This window comes from Cyphomyrmex costatus, unplaced genomic scaffold (assembly GCF_001594065.2).
Source record: "Cyphomyrmex costatus isolate MS0001 unplaced genomic scaffold, Ccosl1.0 scaffold882, whole genome shotgun sequence".
NCBI classification, from domain to species: Eukaryota; Metazoa; Arthropoda; class Insecta; order Hymenoptera; family Formicidae; genus Cyphomyrmex; species Cyphomyrmex costatus.
In genome coordinates this window covers 67,234-90,903 of record NW_017280466.1, presented here as the reverse complement: position 1 = coordinate 90,903, position 23,670 = coordinate 67,234, and the positions used below count along the sequence as shown (strand labels likewise).

Genomic DNA, 23,670 nt, shown 5'->3' with positions numbered 1-23,670 from the left:
ACTTGCATTATTTTAATGTAACGAAGCTGGAATGTTTTGGTGTATATTTCAATGAAATTTACTGTTCGAAGAAAGATCATATATATACCATATATATATATATATTAAATGTATATAATATATATATATATATTATATAATGTATAATGTTTATACATATATAAGCGATCTTTCTTCTGGATCTTTTCACAAATTATTATTTAATATTTAAATAACAAATTCAATATATGAAAAAAGCGTTAAAAGCTCACATTAACTTTCCCTGAATGTATTACATCAGACAATCACATTAGTCAAAGTCACTACGATTAACGCACAGAGTATAAAAGTTAGTTAAATATGATAATCGTCGTTCATAGTCCAAGCAAATGACGGTTTTAGAGCAAAGACAGTTTCTTAGGTAATTAGAGCTGGAGTGTAAAGCTCTTCGAGTTTCGGTACTTCAGGTATTGGATCTCGCCAATATGCAAAATTACTGAATTCATCAGTTGCATCTTCTCGCCATGCTGGAAATACTTGATCGACGATGAAGCTCATGTTCGAATATCTGTAATCAGAGAATAAACAAAAATTGCAGAGCACTATCAAAACAAGTATCCTTGTGCCGTCAGTATGGCTGAAAAATGAATGTTTAATTGCCATCTATAATAACTCATTTATTTAAAATGAATTAATATGTTGAATACAAAAAAGTATAAATTTTATCAATCTCAATTTTTTAAACATATTCTGTTAATATATGAAATAAATTTGTACCAATGTGTGTACACATATATGTATACACATTAAAGTTGGATTAGAGTGTAAAGTTCATACAACATGAGAAATCCAGATTAGATTAATGAGAAACATATCAATTATGAGTAGAAAAACTATACGGATATGAAAATCGTAATCGTACAAATTATGATCAATTATAGAAAAAAAAATCAATATAAATAATAAAAAAAAAACGTATTTATATAGTTTACAAATTATAATTATTTTAATTTATAATAGTTTTATAAGTATTATTAATATCATTAATGTTTGAATGGCAGAATCAGTTTATACAAGAGCGATCATGAAGTGCTTGGTTGAAAAATTATGAGCGATAAGCAAATAAAAAATAAAATGAATTAGACAGGCGCGATGAATATTTTTCCTTCACTTATACATTCACAATAATATCTGAAAACGGTTATAGGTGACAAATTGCATTAATATACCATCTCTTCTTCAATGCTGTCCAAAACAAGTGGCAAATGTATCCCCAATGATGAGATGTTAGAATGGATTTAAATCAAAGCATATCAAGCGATGATAAAAAAGCAAATGTGTACACAAAACAAGTGCTTACCCTATAAATCATAAGAAGATAGGTAGGAGTTGTCGCGCACAACCAAATATATATCCCAAAATATAAGCATATCAAATTGTGGTTATATGTAACATATGTAATTTAAATATTTATAATTGGAAAAGAGTTTCCCTGATTGTCTGTTATATCACTCGTGTGCTCTCACACATATATAAAATGTTTTAATTTTGTACTATATCAGTTATCACGAAATGTAGCGCAATTATGTATGGCAATGTCCCAAGCATAATTCAACGATGTCGGATATGCTATTGGCACATTAATATATAATACTTTAATACAATTAATGTAATTAATACATTTATTAAAATTTATGGTTGTGCTATCAGTAGACATTTGGTATAGGTTGTGGCGGGAACACGTCATTGACGATATTGCACTGACGCGCATAACTGTAATCACAGAAATATCCGACCTATGAATACCCTCTGAAAATTTGCATTTCTATTTATTTTTCAACCAATAACTTCATTTTTGACGCTCAAATCCTTTCACAGTTTAATAGAAAAGGCGGCATCCAGTTTGTTAACAATTTTAAACTGTTAGTATATTTAAAAGAATATAATCTTGATCATAAAAGCTGTTAGTAAGTATTAAACATAAAAATTAATTAAGACAAGCAATAATATTAAATGTTATATAGACATACAATACAAATTGTATTTAGCTGTTATTAGTTGCATATTTCATCTGGAAATAATACGATTGCTTTAAGATTAATACACTTATATTGATCTAAAATTTACAGCATATGACATTTTTTTCTGTTAAATTTCTTGCGTTTTAATAAATTATTAGAAATTCTATGTTCGATGCAATTCTAATAATTTACTAAGGCACGAGCAATTCAGTAAGAAAAAATGTATCGCGTGCCGTAGGCTTAGTATACAGTATAGCACAAAGTATAGCATAAAAAAAAAATCGTATAATTAATAGGAAGAAAAATGCTATAAATTACAAGATGTTATGTGTGTTAAAAGTATAAAAAGATAAAATAGTGCGATTAAGTTATTATCACAATACAATCAAATAGACATATATCTTAAATTTTTAATATTCCTCCACCAAAGAAATATTAATTTAATAAACGATACAATAATATGACGTAATACTTACGAAGATTGGAATGTCTGTGTCAATTCGTGCTTCAATTCTCCTCGGTAATTTATGGTAAAGATCCGCATTATAGGAATGCCTACTGCTCGATACGCCCATACGTCCTGTACGTATAAAACATTTTCTACGTAGTAAATTTACTAATACATTTTGATAAAAAGTTTATCATTTATTTCAAGTTAATTAATCAATAAATAAGATTTATAGTTCATACATTTATACGATTTCCATATCCAGCATAAAATGGCTCGGATCCTTCAGGAAATAATGCTTGAATGTCTCTCAGACAGGATATCTTGAATTCTTCCGGTTTCTTTTCTATCACCTCGCGATGAAATGCTAGGATTAAACTTGTAGGATTCAAAAGTAACGGGCCTTCTGGCAGCGTCAAATCGCCTTGTCTCAAATTTCTCAGATATTCCCGAGTTCCTCCAGCCTGACCGATTGCTCGTGCTGAGAGGTATAGGAGTTTGTAGCCATTATTTTTTATTTTCGTAAATAGTTGAGCGACTCCGGATTGAGCCCAATCCTTGCCTACTATTGGTAGGATATGACCCAGCACATCCGATTTCGTAATGGTACCGTCAATATCAGAAATAACGATTTTATCATCCCATTTCCACTTGTAGATGTGACATTTGCAACGTTTCGTACCCTGGTAAGCGGTAGTTACACTAAAGACCACTTCGTTAGCGCCATCCTTTAGATCAAGACTCGCCTGTAAAGAAATCAAACCTCAATCGTTTTTTCTTCATACTTTATGCAATTGTGAAAATACTTACTATCTGTTCGGACGATAGTCGCAGAGTTTTACGATATTTTTCCGTCGACTCGTAATACGGTCTTCTTTCTACGGGTATTTTAACACCCGTTGGTTCGTTGTGGTTACTGTCAGAATCCTCACCACCGCTATATCCTTCACCTTCTCCTTCACGCGTTTTCTCAGTCTTTGTCAGTGTAGTTTCATTCGATGCAGTTGGCAATCTTGTACAAGAGATTATTTCCATTATCTCCGTTGAGCTTGACGAATCTGTGTTTTGCTCAGTCTTCATTTCCCTGGAAAAATTAATTTATAAAATTAAAGAATGTAAAAAATCAGATATAAAAAAAAAGGTCGACAGGGAATTTACCTGTTAGCCGAAGCTAATTCATCGCTTGTCACAGCCTTAACTTCTACAGACTGATCAGGTGTCTGCATAGCAATTTCGTCGTCTACAATAAATAAAAAGAAGTCATATTTTAATATAATTTAATTTAAAAATAAACAGTTATATTTGTAAAATAGGAAGTTTTTGTTAAGATAAAAAATTTGGGAAATCTTACTTTGACTAGTGTCTTGCGGTTTTTTAGGAGGTTGCGTGGAACGCCTCCAAGAAAACCATGAACTATATCCACTACGACTCTCGGGCTTATCGCTGCTCTGTCGCTTTTTATCTTCATGCACCGGCAACGACATATACAGATTTTCGATTACGCTTTGCGGTAAATGTCTTTGAAAAACGACATAAGTCAACACTATCGGACAAGCTGTAATCCAATTATAGAATTTCCCGTTTATTTTTACAACCAGATTCGGATTCTCGTATAGTTTTGGATCGGCACAGATGTCTTCAAAGTGTAATAAATTTTCGTTAAAAGTCTCCTTGGACGGTCCATTTTCACTGTCCAAACCACCGCACAGAGATAGACTTATGTCTATACTATTATCGAACAGAGGATGCTTTGGTTCCTCAAAATCGCTATCTAAGGACTTTGGTCCACCAATAGCTCCCTCAACACTGTTGGGGCTCTGAGGTAAACTTGGTCCATTACCCGATTCTGTATCCTCTTCATCTACCGTTTTTCCATCTGCAATAAAATACATATTATATTTTCTTACGCAAAATGTGAAAAACAATATCACCAAATAACACACAATCAAAGAAGAGTACACATTTTCGAGGTTTTGCCGACCACTCGGGGATCGTTTCATTTGTATGTTTTCTTATGTATTTTTCTTCGTAGAAACCGAAAGTAATCATTATAATAATGTCAGATTTAAGAAAAAATTGATACATTGAGATAAAATCCTTATTTGCATCATTATGGAATTACTCATTATACTGTTTGTCATCTCGATACCGCCACTCCGACGTCGCGTGTCTGTCATAAGCTGTACACGTTAGGACTTGAATAGATGAGTGACTTTGTGGCGCAAAAAAAAAAGCGACGTATGGTATTCATAGACCATATATATATGTAAATATATATATATATATATATATATATAAATATGTAAATAGGAAATGTAACTTTACTATTGTCGGTCCCAAGTTCGAATAAAAAAAAGGAGAGCATCTTGTCATTTATCATTGTTTTTTTTTTTTAATAAGAGAACTTTTTTGTTGCCAATTATCAATATATTACAGTCGATATAAATCGAATCTAAACATACAAAATGATTCATAAAGATTAGTTAGAAAGCAATAATTGAGATGTATTATAATATTTTCATATTTTTCATAAAATTATTAATTTTTTTGTAACAAATGTTCTAATAAGAAATATAATCTAATTAACGTTTTGTGGTACAATAGTACTCGCATTTGATCCAATTTGGAATTAATTTATAAATCATTGAGGCATAATAGTGATTTCATAACGATGCGAATAAGGATTTTATTCATTTTATTTTAATGTATCAATTTTTTCTTAAGTCTGGTGTTATTATAATGATTATTTTTGGTTTCTACGAACAAAAATATATAAAAAAACATACAAATAAAACCCCGAGTGGTCGGCAAAATCTCGAAAATTTATACCCTCCTTTAAATAAGTAAAACAATGAAAATTAAACTTTACACAGTGCATACAACTTTATTAGTTATTTATCTTACTTATTATACTAAAAGGTTGAAAATAAATTCTTTTATTTCCGAAAAGTAAAAGGACAGATTAAATTATTTAAAATATTTACGTTGAATAGTTTAGGATATTTTATTAAAAAAAAATAAGAATTACAAAAAAATGCAAAAACGCTTTTTATTTAACAATTATGCTACAAAATTCAGAAGAAATGTATTTATTATTTACTGACGTGTTAGTTTCGATGCACTTAACATGCATTTGACATGCAGAAGCAAAAGCTAGTTAACCATATACCTTTAACTGTCGGACCTCGATGCGAGGAGGGAAAGTACAAAGCCGCAACTTCGGGGTCCAGTTCGTCGGCATTAAGATCGCTAAGGTAAATTCCTTCTGATTCCGGATTGTGTCTTACGCGAGAAGTCTTCTTCATAAAGGAGAACATGCCACTGAGCATAGATCGTTGTGCATCTTCTGTGCCATTAAAAAAGCGAATGGTTAGCGAACAGTTAGTGATGAAGCATTCAAGTTAGTTTCTTTTCGTGGAAAAAAAGATTGAGAATTTTACAACACTGACTTGTTATAATTTTGTATATCAGAATCAGGCATATTAATTTCTTGAAACATGAATGATCGATAAGAGTAGCATTTTCCATTTAGAACCATTCCATTTAGAAATATAACGAAATGTTAATCATGAATAGAGTATAGTTTAACATGTTGAATATAAATAGAAATAATGAAATCATATACTAACTGTTTGGCTGATTAGCAGTTGCCAAAGAACTCAACGAATTCCTATGAGACATGTGCGCCGGCTCTGGAGGTGGACTAGGTAGTTCACCCCATCTCCAACTCTGCTGATGACCCTTGTCATCTTCTCTCTCGCTGCCCTCTTGCGTAATTTTACGTACTTCAAATTCTGTGTCCGATTGAACAGGCGAACATGGTCTAGAGTCCTTATTTCTTTCGAACATATTATAGCACATTAATAAATATACATATATTAATGTATTAATAATTAAATAAAAAATATAAATTACTTAGTAACTTCTGAGTCACTGAAGAAATGAAAATCGGTTTCAGGTCGTTTCTCAATTGCGTCCTGAGAAGATGTCATTGATTCCACAGTGATATTCTTCTTTTCATCCTCTGCTATTGGAGTGGGGCCCTTAAATATCTTTAGTCAATAACTATGCCAAAATATAACAGTAAGAAGTACAATGCTTATTAAAATAATGTCATTTACCATTTCGTTAATTGACTCCTCGGTAAAAACTGCATCAATCTCGCTTAATTCTGTCTGACTGCTATTGCCATTACTGGTTTTCCTCTGCGAGCCTTTCTTCTTCATAATACTCTTCCTCTTACGTTTTCTCTTAGTCGAATTGTTACTCTTGCCCTCATCAATGTTCTCTTCCTTCGAATTCTTCTTGCCCGAAGACGAGTTAGATTCGTCACTAGATTTTTCCTTATTGCTAGTTTGAGGGTCATCCGTAATTGGCCTAAAATCATTCTTTACTACACTTATCTTACGAATTCTTTCGGACGAAGTAACAGCTACAAAAGATTTCGGGCAAGAAATCGTTGATTTCGGCTGCTCATCACTGATAGCATCCATATCAAAGATCTCCTCGTCATCGTTCTTGCCGTGTTTCTCTTCCCATTTTTCCTCTTTTTCCTTCCAGTCACTCAGTAAAGCTTTCTCGAAATTTTGTCTTTGCTCGATCGAAAGCTCTGGGAAATTCTCCTTAAACAATTTCTCTTTGTCTTCTGTCTTCAAAGCAGAATACTGTTCCCTGATCATCTGCTGCTTCTGCTCTGGAGATATGATGCCGAAGCTTTCCTTGAACATCTCGTCTCGCTCTTCTACAGTCAGTGAAGCAATCTGAAGCCATTTCTCACGATGTTCTGCAGGAAGATCTGAGAATTGTTCAATCAGAAATTTCTCCCGTTCATCAGGCGGCAAGGCAGACATCTGCTCCCATTTTTCTCGCTCTATGGAAAGAACTGAGTCTATAAGAATCTTCTCTCTTTGTTCTTGAGGTAGATCTGACAACAAATTAAATTTCGGCGGCGGAAAGCAATTGTCGGGTATGGGCGAACAGGCCAAATGCGGTGGGATTTCGGTGTCTGTCGGAGATCCATTTGAGCTAACTTCTTCTACAAAGAACGCTTCGCCAGAATCTCCAAGTTTCATATGAATTTCCCTGGGTTCTCCATTTATCTCAATATCCACCTGTGGAAACATTTCTTGTATAATATGCAGCAAGCTGCAATCTTTCGGATCATATGTATGTTATAAATAGGTACATATAAAAAATTTAACTTTTTATACAATATTCATTTCTTATTTTAATATAATAAAATTTAAAATACTTTTTTCAAAAGTAAAATATGTAAAATTTTCTTTTAAAAGAATTATTTTTTAATAACAAATTATTACATACAATAAATTATATTTAAAAAAATTTAATTATAATATATTTCAATAATTACCTAAAATATTGATTGATACAACAATTTTTTTTTCAAATAAATATAATGACGTATAAAAAAAATTATTTTTTAATATACTTTTATCTTATTTTAATATGAAATCAAAATTAAATTACTTTTTTTTACGAGCGAAATATTTTTTATAAAAAGTAGTTTTAAAAATACAAGTGAAAAAATATTTTAATAAAAACAAAAAAAATTTTTTTAATAACTGATTATTACATGTAGCAAACTATATTTAAAAAAATATTCTATTACAAGAAATAATGTTGCCAGAGTATCATAATCAAATATTTCAATAAATTGATATAATATAACTGATCGATACAATAATTCTTTTCAAACGACGCAACAAAGGTCAGCCTCTAATCGTTTATTCTCGCACTCATTCGCGTAGAGATAAATTATTGATAATAGACGCAAATGCGGGGGACTTACCACTTTTGCTCTGGAACGAAGTACGCCGAGTTTGCCGAAACGGACGTGGAAGGGCGAGCACGTGAAGGAGCCGTCCGGTTGTTCGATGACGATGACATCGATTGCGCCAGTGAGCGTTGCGGCGTTGATCTCGTTGTAGAAGAGACGGAAGTTGCTGATGATCTTGGCGATATAGTTCATGCTGTACATGTCCCAAGCCCGCGCACCTAACGCGACACAAATTTAGCCAAGTGTTGTTCGAAATTCGCGGTGCGGTGAAAAGGTAAAGTATAGAGGTGTTCGCGGTTGTCTTCGATTCGAAGGTCTCTCACCGAGAGAAAGAGCTAAGAAATGCAAAGAGTCGCGAAGAGGATCGAGATTATTAAGTGTTGCTCGACGGATCTATCAATTTGGAACGACTCGTTGACTCCGATCTCCTCGAACTCAACGACGCACCGTCACTGATAAAAAAAAAACGCCGCGTTTCGCGCGAGTCGCCAACGACGCTGTCACAGCTTGACGGCGAGCTGTCAAGAACACCTGTCCCACCGTATCACGAGCGCGCTTCTCGGTACCGTGACGCGGACGCGAGTACAAGTGGAGACAAGTTCTGGCGAGAGCTCGGCTCGACGAAAGCGAGACGGAAGAAAGCGGATGAGCGCGACGCCGACGAACTAGGCGACTCGAGAAACGGAGGACAAAGTCTTTCTCTCCGCGAATCCTTTGTTCCCCCGTCGAACGAGCGTTGACAAGTGTAGTAGATCTGACACACCAGTGACACCGCCAGCAGACGGTAGTCCGAACTGACGTTGCGCGCTGTCACGTGTCCCAACCGGGCCAATGAGCGCGGCGGCTGCGCCGGCGGTCGATACGGCGACGTGCCACGTGATCAGCCGGCGACGTTAGCGCGCGTTTTCGAACGCGCCTAGCGCACGCACGGCACGGGAGGATCGCCTGGAACAAAGAAACGTGTGACATTAACCGTCCACCTGTGCGCTTGCCCGTCTGCACGGCATCGATTATTTCTCGTCTCGACCGCGAGCGGCCTCCGCCATTGACGAGGCCAATTTCCAACATACCTCGAGTATATCGAATTGAGGTGTCGTTTTATACGTCGTTTGTCACACTATACCACGAGATTATCTCCGCCTGTCGGCGATCGATTCTTGATCTTGCACGAAAACAATCGCTCGGAGCAAAAGGCGACTAAATTCTGTAAACAGATTTTACAGGGGTTTGAATTTTAATCTTTTCAAGAATTAAGATCACGGTCTCGGAAGAAAGCCATCCGTTATAATCTCTTACGGAAATCCAATTTAATATTGGCCAATTTAACTTTCCTAATCCGACGTTTATTGAAACTATTCAATTAAAAATTTCTTTTCAAAATCGTCAAATAATTCGATTTTCTTTATGTTATACGCGTCTGCAATTTAGATCATTCTTGTTAAACTATTTATCGGTCCTTATTTTAAGACCGTCTTAATTAATATTTAATTAATTAATATCTAAATAATTAAGGTGCTAATACAGTCCTCTGATTGGCTTATGACATTTTGTACTTAAGACAATCTCTCAATTTAAGAACTGATTCTTTAAATATAAAATTCGAGTGTGAATATTAATCTATTAATATCAGCCTTATTAGGCCGGTATTTAAGTCCGCCTTAAGTACAGTCTTAAGTCACAAACCAATCAGAGACCAGTATTCATAGATCTTATATTTAGAATCGTCTTAAATTCAGTCTTGAGGTATCACGAACCAATCAGAGGACCGCATTAGTGCGTTTTAAGACATTATTTAAAACAATCTTGTAATAAGAACCGACTATAAATACCGGCCAGAGGGCCATATTATAGTGTCTTAAAACATTACTTAAAACGTCCTAAGATAAGAACGGAATATGAATACCAGCCTTAGAACGGTATTCACAGTCACTTCTTAAGACTATTAAATATAATCTTAAAATGCCAATTATAAAGTATTAGCATCTTAAAATGTTACTTAAGACGGTTTTAAGTTAAGAACAAACTATGAAAACTAAGCATAACATTCATTCTCTTTATACGTTTTTTATATGAATTATGCCATTTTGGTTCTTTGAAATTAATTAATGCCTTGTAATTAACATAAATAAATTAATTAAATGGCTCTTTTAGATTCAACGTCGAAAATAATATTACAGATTTTAATATTAGCGCGCGCGCGCTTCATAGAATTAATATTAAAAAGTAATAAATACTTATTTTGAGCATTAAAAGCACTGAACCACTCAAAATAAGTAATTACATACTACATATCTTTCAGTATTAAACTTTTGTTACGCAGTGTTTACAATATAGCAACAAGTAAGCCCCTTAAGCTTACTTATTTCTTATACGATATTATGTAGCATTACTGCCATTCGTTTCATTGGATCTGCCCCGCGGCCGCGGAAATTTCATTGTTTGTTTTTGCATAAAAATATCGGGCGAAAAATGACGAAGAACGATAACGTGACGCATTCAACGAAGCCCGGTAACGACAAAGCGAAGTTCACGGAAACCTACTGCTCGAACCGAGCAGGCTTGCGCCATTAATGGCCATTAGGTAAGACCATAAGTTATTTCGGTCGTGCCAGACGAAGGCAATCTCATCGGACAGAAGTCAAGAAATAATCAAGCGGAAGTAGCAATGATCGATATAATCGTGAGATATTTTGGTCATGCCCGACGAGTCGCTCTCATTCGAATATAAGTTTAGAACACGCGAAAGCATTTTTAAAGTAGCAACTGAATCTTATCTTAGATATTAAGCTTTGTCTATAATGCTTGAAATTGTTTCGAGACCTCGAACGATTTCTACAAAGAAAGAATTATTTTGATGAAGTATCTTAAAATTTAGTTAAATCTGAAAATAATTTTGTTAGAGGCCATCAAAATAATATGTTATTACGTGGGAAATTCTCAAGCATGATGAGCAATGCTGTAAAAAATTTTGATATTCTAACAATCTGTAGTCAAGAGTTCTATATAATTATCTTGATGGTCCAATAAAATTATTTTCAAATCTGTATCTAGCTGGATTTTTAGACATTTTAGTCAATATGAACCTTTGGAATAATATCGTGGACACAAGGCTCTACATTAAGCAAAATTGTCAATTATTCTTTTCAATCTCGGTCTCATAGGAAGAAAAGAAGTAAAATCGTGTGAAAGATTCATATAAAAAACATGATATTTTGTATTTGCTGTGTGATTGAAATTTTGGAACTTTGTTGTACTAAATAATTGAAAAATAGAACTAACTAATTGAAGAAATTATTCCGGAAAATATAAAGCTTGTTCTCTTTAGCTAAACTTTTTTCGTAAAGAAAAAATAGTTTTCTTATGCTACATTAAAAAATCATAAAAACTGTTTTTTTAATTAAAATTCTGAAAAAAATAGAATACATTTTTTACATACATGTTTAAAATGTCTAATGTCTATATCAAATATCTTTTTCTTTATATATTTAAATATTTTTGCATTGTTGTAGTGCATAATACATTGATAACGTCTTTTCAAAACTGAATCTAAGTCTCATATATCCATGGCCATCATTATTCAATTATTGTACTATATTTTGATTGTTTGCGATATCTTTATGCAGAAAACGTTTTGATAAATGCAGAAACTGGAACAATATGTTGTCAAATACCTAAAGAAAATATTTGATAAAAAAATTTCAGTGTCAGGTAAAAATTGGTATTTATTGAGTTTTTTACTCAAAAGTTTTTAGTTTTTTACTTATAATTTTTTTTATCTCTAATCGTTCTCTAATATGGAGAGAAAAGGAGGAAAGATGAATCGTCCAATCCAATAAAAATGTATAATTGAAAAAGAAACAGGTCTTATCTCTCACACATCTTTATTAATCAGAACGAAGGCAGCCATATTGAGTTATTCGAAGCACCGATAAACATGATCTTTTTATTATTATGCTATGTCTGTCATCTTCGTCTAATCAAAGATAATTTTATTAGCCATAGATCGTTACATGAAATGCTGATCGTTGGACTTTAATTCTGAAGTCACGTAAGTCGAATTGTATATATATTTATACAATATCATGAGACAGCATATAGATATCGTATGATTTCTTTCCACAACAGTTTCTTTCTGTCACTGTAGACGCGAGGATGCTACGTTTTCTTTTCACGCAGACCCGATATGAATGACACAGCAGACTGCATGGCGGCCTACTTGAAGGAAACACGAAGCGTCACAGTAACTCGATATAATTAAAAATAGCGCAAATCTGCAGAAGATCAGAAATATATAAACGAACGTCTGCAATGCTGTAATCTCTCTCTTTCTCTCTCTCACCTAGATTATTTTAGAAGAATTTATGTTCTTATTTTTCGTAGATTACTTTTCTAAATTCTGTTTTGAGAATGTTATTTTATTCTCGTCGCATATACATATAATAAAGACACTGACTCATTCTTGCTACAAACAAATATTAAAAAATGAATAGTATTATTAATATTATTAGATTGAAGATATTATTCCATTCTTGCAATAGAAAAAATATTAATAAATAATATTATTGATAGAATGTCTTATAAGCTAATTTTAATAAATATTTATGTTATGCATATATTGAAGATACTATTCTCTATCATTGTCATAAGAAAATATTAAATAATGAATTACAACGAAATATTACCTATTAAGAATTAAAGTAATTTTATGAAATTTAGATTATGCCATAATTGCCATAAAAGATATTCGATTCGCGTCACTGAAAAAATATTGAAAGATTTATAACAACAAAATGTTTTATTTATATTAAACACAGCCAATTTGAATTAATTCGCATTCGGATTACGCACATTTTTATGTTAAAGAATACTGCAAAAATTTCAGCATGCGATTTTTTATTCAATCAAAAATATAATGAAAGATAATACTAATTGACTCGTATGATTTAAAAATCTCAGAAAGTGTAATGCCTAATCGAGTCTTGTAAACAGGATGTTAGTGTTTATTATAATTGTGTGAATTTATATACCGCGTATGTAGTCCCCCCCGCGACGCTGATGCTACAGGCATCGAAATTTGTTAAATTGATTGCCAATTTAACTAAAATGATATTACTGCGGTAGTGAGTATGTATGCGTCAATGCTGAAAATCTATCAGCGTCGCGGGGGTGGGGGGGGGACTACATACGCGGTATATAAATTTACACAATTATAATAAACACTAACATCCTGTTTACAAGACTCGATTAGGCATTACACTTTCTGAGATTTTCAATCAAAAATGTTTTTATAAATATTAATGTCTATTTATTTGTCATTTATTAAAGAGTTTCATTTCAAGAGAAAGGGAGAGAAAATTAAAATTAATATTGAAATTAATTATTCAGATTTTTTTAGATTATGTTTAAAAATTTATCGCGTTGCAATTTGCCGTGAATTAATGTTTAGAAATGATCGTATCCTTAAAGAATATAAGTAAAAAGAGAATGCCAGCACTTTGTATTCACTTGGCCGCTATCTGATTGTCGAGCCAAGCGTGGGCGGCGATGTGCGCGCAATGCAAAAATCATGAATGTTGTACTTTGTCCGCCGACACAAGTTGCATGTAGTCTAACATTGTCAAGGTTTAATGGCGGCACTGTTTATTCTTTTTTGTGCAGCTTTCGCGATCGTGTGTGAATGCGTGCACGTGTATATGCGTATGAGGGGACAATTGTTGGGCACAATTGTTAAGGCCTCTCACGACGCAGACAATGCGTCGGTCCAGATGTTTACAGATCGTATAGTGGGCCGTAAATTAAAAAAGAGATCTTAATATTCATTGAGTAACTATTAACATATGAATATCTGCTTATATTTCTTACTGCGTAATGATTATTATTTTTTACGTGTTTTACTGATAAAAACTGATAATAGTCAACCAATTAAGTCTTATCAGAGCGGTTTGTTTTTGCATTTCATGTGAATCATCCTACTTATAGTCGACCATTTTTTTCGCGATTTTTGACAGCTATGATTTGACTCGCGGTCATTATAGCTACGTAATTATTGCATACGTTCGTAATAAACAGCAAATTAGAGGTTGCTAAAATCTCATTCAGATCCGAACACTTCAGTGTTCATTAAAGTAAAGGTCACACATAAAATTTTCGTATAACACGCAACAAAGAAAATGTGATGAGGAAGAAAAATGACTTGTCGCCAGCGACAATTCGCGCGAGAACAATAGTTTTTATTGCAAAGCAAGAGCCCCGAATAGTATCTTTAACTAGCGAATAACGACGCAAATATTTCGATCATTTTCCTGGGACTCTTGCGTAAAAAAGAAGTTTACACGCGAGTGAAACGTATAACGACGGAACCGACTTGCGCTCGCAGCCTGCAAATTATTTTACCATCTGCGTCGCTCTTTACGAAAATACATCTTTTTATACTCTCTTTGCGATTTTCGCCACCAAGTCTGTATAAAATTTAAATTACATTCATCTGGAGCGAGAACGTTTCTCGTTTGATATTTGCATATCTAAACGATTGCTTGTTATTCACTCAGATCTCAAGGATTCTGTACTACATTTTGCGCTACATTTTATTCTAATTTTAAACTGTTTTTAAAGATATTGAAATCTAATCTGCGAAAAAATAGTAAACAAGCTCCCGTACAGAAATCCAATTTATAATGCTGAATAATAATTTAATACTGAAAATTTCATATTTTAAGTATTACGAAAAAAAATTTTGCTAAAGTATTTAAAAATTTATATAGATCTGAAAATAATTTTGTGGAACCATCAAAATAATTATGTAAGATGCTTAAGGTAGCTGCCAGAAATTATTAGAAATTATTGTCAAAATTTTTACATTGCGCATCATGTTTAAATAGGACGATCTACTATATAATTATTTTAATGATTAATGAAATTATTATTTCGTGACTACAGTAATATGCATTTAAACATATTGACTGAGTAAAAAAGTTTCAGAAGTTCTCAACGAATCATATTTTTTACAATTGTCGCTGTTTTTATTGAGTAATTATTGAGTAATATGATAATTCAACTACATTATTCCTATCAGATAATTAAATATACAGGATGTTAAAAAAACTATTCAGCATTTATTATATATGGTAGATAGTATACTAAAAAAATAACCGGAATTTATTCATAAAAAGAAAAGTACATGTTTATTCTTCAAAATTCAAGTTGTCCCCTTCAAAGTAGTCCCCGTCGGCTGCGATGCACTTGTGCCAGCGTTTGATCCACCCCTCGAAGCTTTTCTGGAAGTCGGTTTTTGGTATAGCCATTAGTGCCTCCAGCGATTTTAGCTTTATTGCCTCCACACTCTCAAAACGAGTTCCTCGTAGTGGTTTTTTGAGTCGATCGAATAGGAAGAAGTCACATGGTGCCAGATCAGGTGAATTGGGCGGTTGTTGAATGGTATTTGTGTTGTTTTTGACGAGAAACTCACGAATAATCAACGCATTTATATGAGATGGCGCATTATCGTCATGGAGAATCCACGAGTTGTTCCCCCACAAAGCAGGTCTTTTTTTGCGGATAGCTTCGCGTAACCGTTTCATAACTCCTAGGTGATATTCCTTGTTGACTGTCTGGCCTTTTGGGAGGAATTCATGATGAACGACACCATTGTAATCAATGAAAACAGTAAGCATGACTTTTTTCTTTGATTGAAATCGACGTCGTTTTTTGGGTCTTGGCTCATCTTTAGCTCGCCATTCACTTGATTGATGTTGTGTTTGCGTGTCGTACTCATACACCCACGTCTCGTCACCTGTAATTATGCGTTGGATGACTGTTGGGTCGGAATCGACCATGGAAACCATCTCTTTTGAAATTTCAGCGCGATGCAATTTTTGCACGAAATTCAGTTCTTTTGGCACCAATCTCGCAGTGACTCGACTCAGACCCAAATCCTCACGCAAAATGCTCTGAACGGATCCGAATGATATGTTGGTGGTCTCAGCTATCTCCCTTATCGTCAATTTGCGATTTTCGATCAACAATTGTCGGATTTCATCGACGTTTTCATCAGTTTTCGATGTCGATGGCCTCCCAGGACGAGCATCGTCCTCAACAGCCTCACGACCACTTTTGAAGCGTTCATACCACTGGTACACCTGTGTCTTCGATAGAGTATCGTCACCATAACACTTTTGTAACATTTTTAATGTGTCGAAACACTTAATTTCATTTTTACAGCAAAATTTAATGCAAGTACGTTGTTCAAGTTTTAAATCCATTGTAAAAATCGCAGTGCTGCCAACGTGACACAAACAACAGAATTCAAAACCGATAAGCCCGCGAGGTTTAAATTACAAATTCCGGTTATTTTTTGATCATGGTAGTACACACTATTAAGTAAAAAATTTTAGTGAACGTAGGTCGAAATTTCAACCGTTTGAAGCGTTGTTAAAAGATATAAACATTTTATATATTTTATATGTATATTATTTAGTTTTATATAACTGATTTATTAGCTTCTACGTGTCGTATACGACGTAAAAACTGATCTCAGTTTATAAACCTTGTTTTCAATGTTCCGATTCAATTTCCATACGCTTTATAATGAAAAATTTCACTGGGAATCAGCAAGTTAACATCAATCAGCCATTACGATTGGATGGGCATTATGGAAGATTATCTCATTGGATCTATAATTCTCCCAAATAGGCTATCAGTGCTACTTATCTCAATTTCTCTCTTTTCACGTCGTATGCAACATAAGAAGAGGCAATAAAGTCAATTATGATACTATACATACAAAAATTATATCTCAGGAACATTGAGCTTTCGAGTTTACTAACAATAAGCATTATACGTTCACTAAGGCCTTTTTACTCAGTATGGAGTATACTGTATCTACCACATAAATGTATTTTTTAATACCTTGTATGTGAACTCTGTAAATTACATTTAAATTAAAATAAAATTGTTACATCGTCAGAGATTAGAATGAGAGTAAGTATCTTTGTAAGCGTATATTTCTAAGAAGGTTATTCAATATTGTGCAATCAGAGACGAACAGACTGTAAAAGAAAGAGAGATAATGGAATCAATCTGACAGCTGGAATGGTTTCAAAAGGCGAAATTAGACATATATATATTTGGAACACCTTCCAACGTGATGTCTGTCTACTTGTCCACTCGTGGCTTTGACGTGACAGATGCAAATCTCGTTAACGTCTGCGTTCTATCATCGATGAGAGCAGAGGCTCGGCTCTCGAGCCCCTATTAATAGCTGCAAATAACAAATGCTTAATATCGATCGCACCTAAAACGAGCCAAATCGATATTTCACGAATATTCACTCAGGATATTTAGATAGAAGAAATAGTTACAAACTATTTACTATGTGTGTCAAGCTCGAAAATATCTAGACGATTTTGCTGAAGTATCTAAAAATTTAGCTAGAGACTGATCTAAAAATAATTTTGTACTTTATTAAAATAATTATAGGATATAATAGAACGCTTAAACTGCTTGTTAGAATAGAAAAATTTTTGCAGCACTATTTATTATGCTTGAGCTTCTTACATAATTATTTTGATGGCATAAGCAAATTATTTTCAGTATTTAGCTAAATTTTTATATATTTCAGCAACGCCATTCTTTCCAAATAGGTAAATCATGAAGCTATGCTAACTGATGAGATCGGTGAAAAAATTTAGCTAAATCATGATTATCGTTATTATTTATGCTATTGTCTATAAAAAATTGAAAAATATATAATACGTTGTATCTTAAAGGGCTTGATATGTTGAAATTCGCCACTGTTCGTAAAACAACGAAGTAAGATATGTAATGAAATAATAATCATAATACTAATTATACTATATAGTTTGTTATGCCCCTACGCGAGTAATTGTACATGAAAAATACAATTGAAAAGATGTAATTTGCACTCCTCTAAAAACGAAACGAAATACAAATTTAGATATTTGGACAATCGCCTAATAACAGAATACGTTGTCACGTCTACGGCCAAATGGTAAAGACAAGCGATTGTTCTTGTCAAACGAATTGTCGGAAGCACGCGAATAACTTTTAATTCGCCGCGGTATCAGCTGATACCGCCCCTCTGATATTTTCTTTTACTTACGGAACATTGACCTGTCTCTCGACAAATTATGTAACTTCATCTGTCTGCTTAAATCGTAAATATATTGCGATGACTTACCGAAGCATTCTATCGGCAAACAGCCAAAAGTCTCGCAAGACATACAAAACGCGAGTTGGACATCCAAAACCTTGAAGTCTCCTATATGATAAATTATTCTTAAATAATCGCCATCATTGAATGAGTTGTTTTCACATACTATAACTCTGGTTGTTGTTTTATCATAAATATTATTTACTGCAATGCAGACAATAGAAATAGCATTATTGATAAACTAAAGTATAAGAGAGTAAACAGAATCAATTTATATAAACCATTTTTATAAATTTATTATTTTAGAATTCAAGAAAAAATCAAGAACAGATAGAACATATAGAAGCATATTTTTTGCAGAAAATATTTTTATGAAAGAATGACATTGTAACTTTTCTGACAAATACGTGATATAAAATAAGTGCTTTTTATCTTCGATGTACTGAGGTGAGTCATTGTTGTGACAAATCATTTTCAAATTATTATGTCACTTGAATAAAATGTTTTCAAATAACTGTTGTTGTTTTATCATTACTATTACAAATAGTATTATGTATAAATTAAGATACGTAAACAGAATTTTATAACAATATTTTGATAAATTCATTATGTTTTAGAATTCAAGAAAAAATTAAGAAGCAAAACTTTTTGTGGAAGAGACTTTCATCGAAAAATGACTTCGTAATTTTTCTGACAAATACGTGGTAGATAAAAATATACCAGCTTATTATCTTTGATGTACTGTGAATCACCATTTACTCAAAGCTGGTCCCACTTTATATAGGTATATATGTATAATCGATATAATAAACGTCGAATTCAAGTTTACACGAGTATCTTTAGCTTATATGTACTAATACAAATAACCGAAGAAATTTTACTTAAGAAAAATAATTATTACATTAAGCAATCTACTCTTTGATCCTCGAAATATTCTTTCGGAAAAATAAACTGAAAAATACTAGAAACCCCCTAATAATAAAATTCACAGCGCTGTTATTATCTGTAAAACATGTATATCACAATCTCAATATATTAAACGTTGCAAAACGTGACTTTAATTGAGATACCTCCGTCGAGATCGTGAAATTAATTCCACCGACCGTTGCCCCGTGCAATCACTCGACAAGCATGCACCGGTGATTAACTGTGTCGCCAGTATCTCTCACGATTAATCATCCTTCGTATCGTACGTAGCACGCGGGGAGATTATCGTCGGCAGACAGAGCGGCTTTTCGACAGGTTAATTTTCCGAACGACGACTACGTGCAATGCGATACTTTTTCAATAATTTATCGATTTCCTCAATTTGTTCGTGGCATGCACGTTATATAATTTTACTCGACATGGCTTTTGCAATCCACGCACGATCGCCTCGCGCATGGGAAAGACAGAGAGGCTATTAGCAGCGAAAGTAATTTAATCGTGAAATAGCCGCTCGCGGCTAGACTTCTCGGCGTAACTCTCTGCTAAAAATTGCACTATTCGTACTGAGCGTAAAAACGATTAAATTGTTACTTTCGTGACTGGTTTTCGTGAAAATCTTGAAAATGAAAAAAATATATAAGTTGTGTGCGTATAGCGAGTGCGCGAAATTAGCTTCCGATTTGTCCACGAAATTACAGCAGTAACGTAACTTTCTAATATTGTGAAAATCCAGTTGATGCTAAAATCACGTTTAATAATTCTCGGTAATTAAATATAATTATTGAGTGCGCAGCTGTTGCATTTCTTGAGAAAATTAGTTTTTCTCTATATGTTTCTCACAGTCTCATGTCTTATTTTAATAACATGACGTGACATCAAAGTCACGCAAAAATTGATTTATTTGCAAATGGCAAATCAACATATTCTTATATACAATACAAATACACATATACAACTTGTATATATGAATCTAGGTTATTCAGTTTCACGTTGATTTCAAATTATGTATCTCGTCTGACTCCACAGTTTGTCTCACTTTTACACACTTTGAAACTATTTCTCGCTAATAGTCAATACAGTTTCTGTTGTTGATGTTCCTGCGGTACAGTAACGCGGAAGCGAGAGAAAACAGTCTCGTGACCCACTGTTTTGAAATTGAAATGGATTCCGCGTAACCGACATTACCGTCCTACGATTTCAAAAGTAGAATACCCGAATTAGGCAGGGACGATCTCGACTGGCCTTCGTCCAGGTGAATTTCTTTGACCATGGACCTGGCACTGACATACAATTGTGAGGTGGCATTTATTTTCGAATGGCCTTAAGAATATCCAAATTATCAATTTCGCAAACAAAGAATACAAACTTTTACATCTTGAGGTAAAAATATGAGTGAAATAAAAGAACAAAATAAAATAGATTAAACTCTATAAAAATATAATATAAATAAATTCTAAAAAGGTTCTGACGATAAAGATCGAAGAATAATGTATGTATTTATTACACGAGTCATTGTCTTAAAAAATCGAATTTCGAAAAACTTGATACCGAATTAACGTACAATTTAATATAACTAAGAACGAATTTCAAAACATCATCGAATATTTATCTTGTTTTAAATTAGACTCTTAATTTAGCACTAAATGTATCTTAACAGTATACTTCAAAATTTTTATAACGACTTTTTTAGTTTTTATGATGGTGTGTATTGTACATGTTGTACACCTTCAGACCATGGTCTGATTCACACTCATGACGTTCGTGAACATCATTTATCCTTGTTTAATATTTAATGACAACAAGGATGAAATGATGATAGCAGTAATGAGCATGAATCGTAACCTTAGTGGCCAATAACAGACAATGAATTTTAAGACTCTGGCATTATCGAATATTTAGGCTCTTTTACCTTTTTTTTGTTTTTTTCTTTATTTCAAGAATTAACATTTTATATTCTATATTCGCAAAATTAAATAAACAGTAAAACATTTAATCAAAGTACATATATCAATTGCGTCACCCGCAGAAATAATATTAATTCAGTTTGAACGATTCTCCATATTGTTTTTTTTTTCTTTACGAAGAAAACTTTGTACTTTTTTGTAAACACCGATCTTTTACTTGTCTCAATTGTATAAAAAAATTAATATTTTCATAATCTAGACATCTTGGAATGTTTGGCATGTCACTCGTGATAGCCTTGAGCTTTGCTGATTCAGCGATCCACACCGAAATAAGATCAAAGCACAGGAAACATGAAGACAGTTATCTCGAAATCACATACAGGCAATGAAGGCATTATGCAATGAGTATACATGCAAGAAAATGTTCTAGAAGACTTTTCATCTACATTATATTTATTTTTTCCAGCATGCTATAAATATCATTACTATATTACGATCAACATATCGAATAAAATAATGTTATCAAAGAGTTACAGCCAGAATGTATAATTTATTTATCACAATTATTAAAATTTGAATAAAATATTTAATAATATATAAAATAACCTAATTTAATAAATTTTTATCGATTTAACAAGTCAAACGTAACGAATAGATTTTCTGCTACAGAATGTAATAAACAAAGAAAATTAATAACCCAGTATTCGAATACTTGATGATTCAGTTCCGAAGTATTCAACTATTAAAAAATATGTTGTTATCGTTGAATATATAGCAATTATTGTAACAGAACTCTTTACAAATACAAAAGAAACTCATAAACACATTTCTATTGCGTATAATTTCTTGCGTTGTAATCTATTATGCCGGCAAATGATCAACAGGATAGTCAACATTAATGATTACGCAGCAAAGTATATAAACATGTTTTCTCTTATACTGACTCATGTGCTTTCCAGTGGCGTCAACGAGTTTTGAGTGCGTACTTCGAGCGTCATCGAAATGAGAACGACGAGCTTCCGCGAGCTCAAAGCTCGCAGATTGACGCGATGAATTGCGTACAGTGGCTATGGGCAAACTGTATGATTTGCATAACTTGGCGAACATTTCCATCGACTCCTAGCGAATCTCTCTTCTTTCGAAACATTAAAAATTTTCGACAGTGTTTAATTTCATCTAGGACTACACAGAAAGAAAGAATATTCTCATTTTGAGAATATCTTTATTTTCGACATATAAGGCTTGAAATAAGATTATATAGCGTTAAATCGACTTAATTTGCTTGCATGAAGATGTTTGAACTAGTTACACCAAGAAGAATATATTCTCATTATTCAATAATAATTTTCTTGATTCGAGAGAAAATAATATCGGATAGAAAATTACAAATTGTTGCTTCATAGTGTATCATCTCTCAATCATATTGTGCTTTTCAGGTAACTATTATATAACATTAACATAAGAATATAATATTGTTGAAAGTTGAGATTATCAAATTCTTTAAAAAAGAATTTATATTGTTGCTTATATAGGAAACAATGATTGCGTTGAATGAAATATAATCATTTTAAGTTGAGAATAACTTTTTTTCTGTGTACATTTAATTGATATAGAATGTATCTTTTTGTAATGCTAATTACTTATATAAATATTGGATTTTATATTTTAGGCTCACATGAAAATCACAAGAAATATTTATAAAAATACTTTTTTAAAGTAGATACATGTGCGAAAATATAACGCAAATGATTTTGCATTTGTAGAATTTAGAAATGGATGAGTGTGTATTCGAAGAATGGTTTCTCTCAGTTTGAATAAATCATTTCATCTTTAATTAATTAACATTGCCTGCAACGATTCCCGGTTCGGAAACAGTTAATAAACGATCTTTGCCTCTGGTAATAATTAGCATCGAGTATGTAGATATATGCAGAGTTTGGCATACATTTAAATGGTATGACTATATGTAAACAGTTATATCCTGAAGAATTATTATAATGCGAATAAATTTCCACAATGTTTTTCATCAATAATATTCAATATTATAAAATATAAAATGAAGCTGTAATATAAAATAATAAAACATTATTATTATACAATTTGTCTCTATTGGCGCAAATTAAAGATAATTAGAATGCAATTATTATATTATTTCTTTTTGTAAAAAAAAACTAGAAAAAAGCGTAAAATTATTTCAAACACTATAAACTTTTATTTCTTTTTTTTTGTTGTTTAACCCTCCCCTAAGATGAATTTTAAAAAAATCAGAAACATAAAGTTGGATTCAATCTGTTTTATTAATTTTCTATTTAATTAATGTGGCAAAATAAGCAAAAAAATAAAGTAAATAGTATATAGGCTAAATCAGAATATTTGAATTTGAGTTCGCATAATATATTCAATCAAATATACAAAACGTACACTAC

General features: G+C 32.7%; 2 protein-coding genes across 3 annotated transcripts; both read right to left on the bottom strand.

The window, feature by feature from the left end:
- Positions 1–267: 267 nt before the first annotated feature.
- On the bottom strand, positions 268–8,446 carry Lpin (phosphatidate phosphatase LPIN). Of its 2 annotated transcripts, XR_001940963.1 has the most exons (12): positions 8,258–8,446; positions 6,570–7,559; positions 6,364–6,491; positions 6,078–6,286; positions 5,618–5,794; positions 3,800–4,324; positions 3,607–3,688; positions 3,259–3,532; positions 2,691–3,194; positions 2,477–2,580; positions 1,340–1,752; positions 523–547 (listed from the first exon to the last, which is right to left on the bottom strand). XR_001940963.1 is itself a non-coding variant. In XM_018549764.1 (11 exons), the coding sequence occupies exons 1-11, from the start codon at positions 8,444–8,446 to the stop codon at positions 397–399; spliced, it is 3,333 nt and encodes a 1,110-aa protein (XP_018405266.1). In that variant the 3' UTR covers positions 268–396. The 2 variants fall into 2 exon arrangements, 1 of the variants encoding a protein (XP_018405266.1); XM_018549764.1 differs by lacking the exon at positions 1,340–1,752 and having other exon boundaries at positions 268–547.
- A 7,381-nt stretch (positions 8,447–15,827) lies between these two features.
- Positions 15,828–16,425, bottom strand: LOC108781699 (putative uncharacterized protein FLJ37770). Its single transcript, XM_018549754.1, has 2 exons — positions 15,919–16,425; positions 15,828–15,857 (listed from the first exon to the last, which is right to left on the bottom strand). Exons 1-2 carry the CDS (start codon positions 16,423–16,425, stop codon positions 15,828–15,830), a joined length of 537 nt encoding a protein of 178 aa, XP_018405256.1.
- Positions 16,426–23,670: the final 7,245 nt, after the last annotated feature.

Bases quoted from the DNA above. Each gene is read 5' to 3' on its own strand.
- Lpin (XM_018549764.1), bottom strand. From the start codon at position 8,446: ATGTACAGCATGAACTATATCGCCAAGATCATCAGCAACTTCCGTCTC. The intron at 6,492-6,569 runs GTAAATGACATT...AAGATATTTAAG, and splicing joins AGGAGTCAATTAACGAAATG to GGCCCCACTCCAATAGCAGA. The intron at 3,195-3,258 runs GTAAGTATTTTC...ATTTCTTTACAG, and splicing joins GACTATCGTCCGAACAGATA to GCGAGTCTTGATCTAAAGGA.
- LOC108781699 (XM_018549754.1), bottom strand. From the start codon at position 16,425: ATGTTACAAAAGTGTTATGGTGACGATACTCTATCGAAGACACAGGTG. The intron at 15,858-15,918 runs GTCATGCTTACT...TCCTCCCAAAAG, and splicing joins GATTTCAATCAAAGAAAAAA to GCCAGACAGTCAACAAGGAA.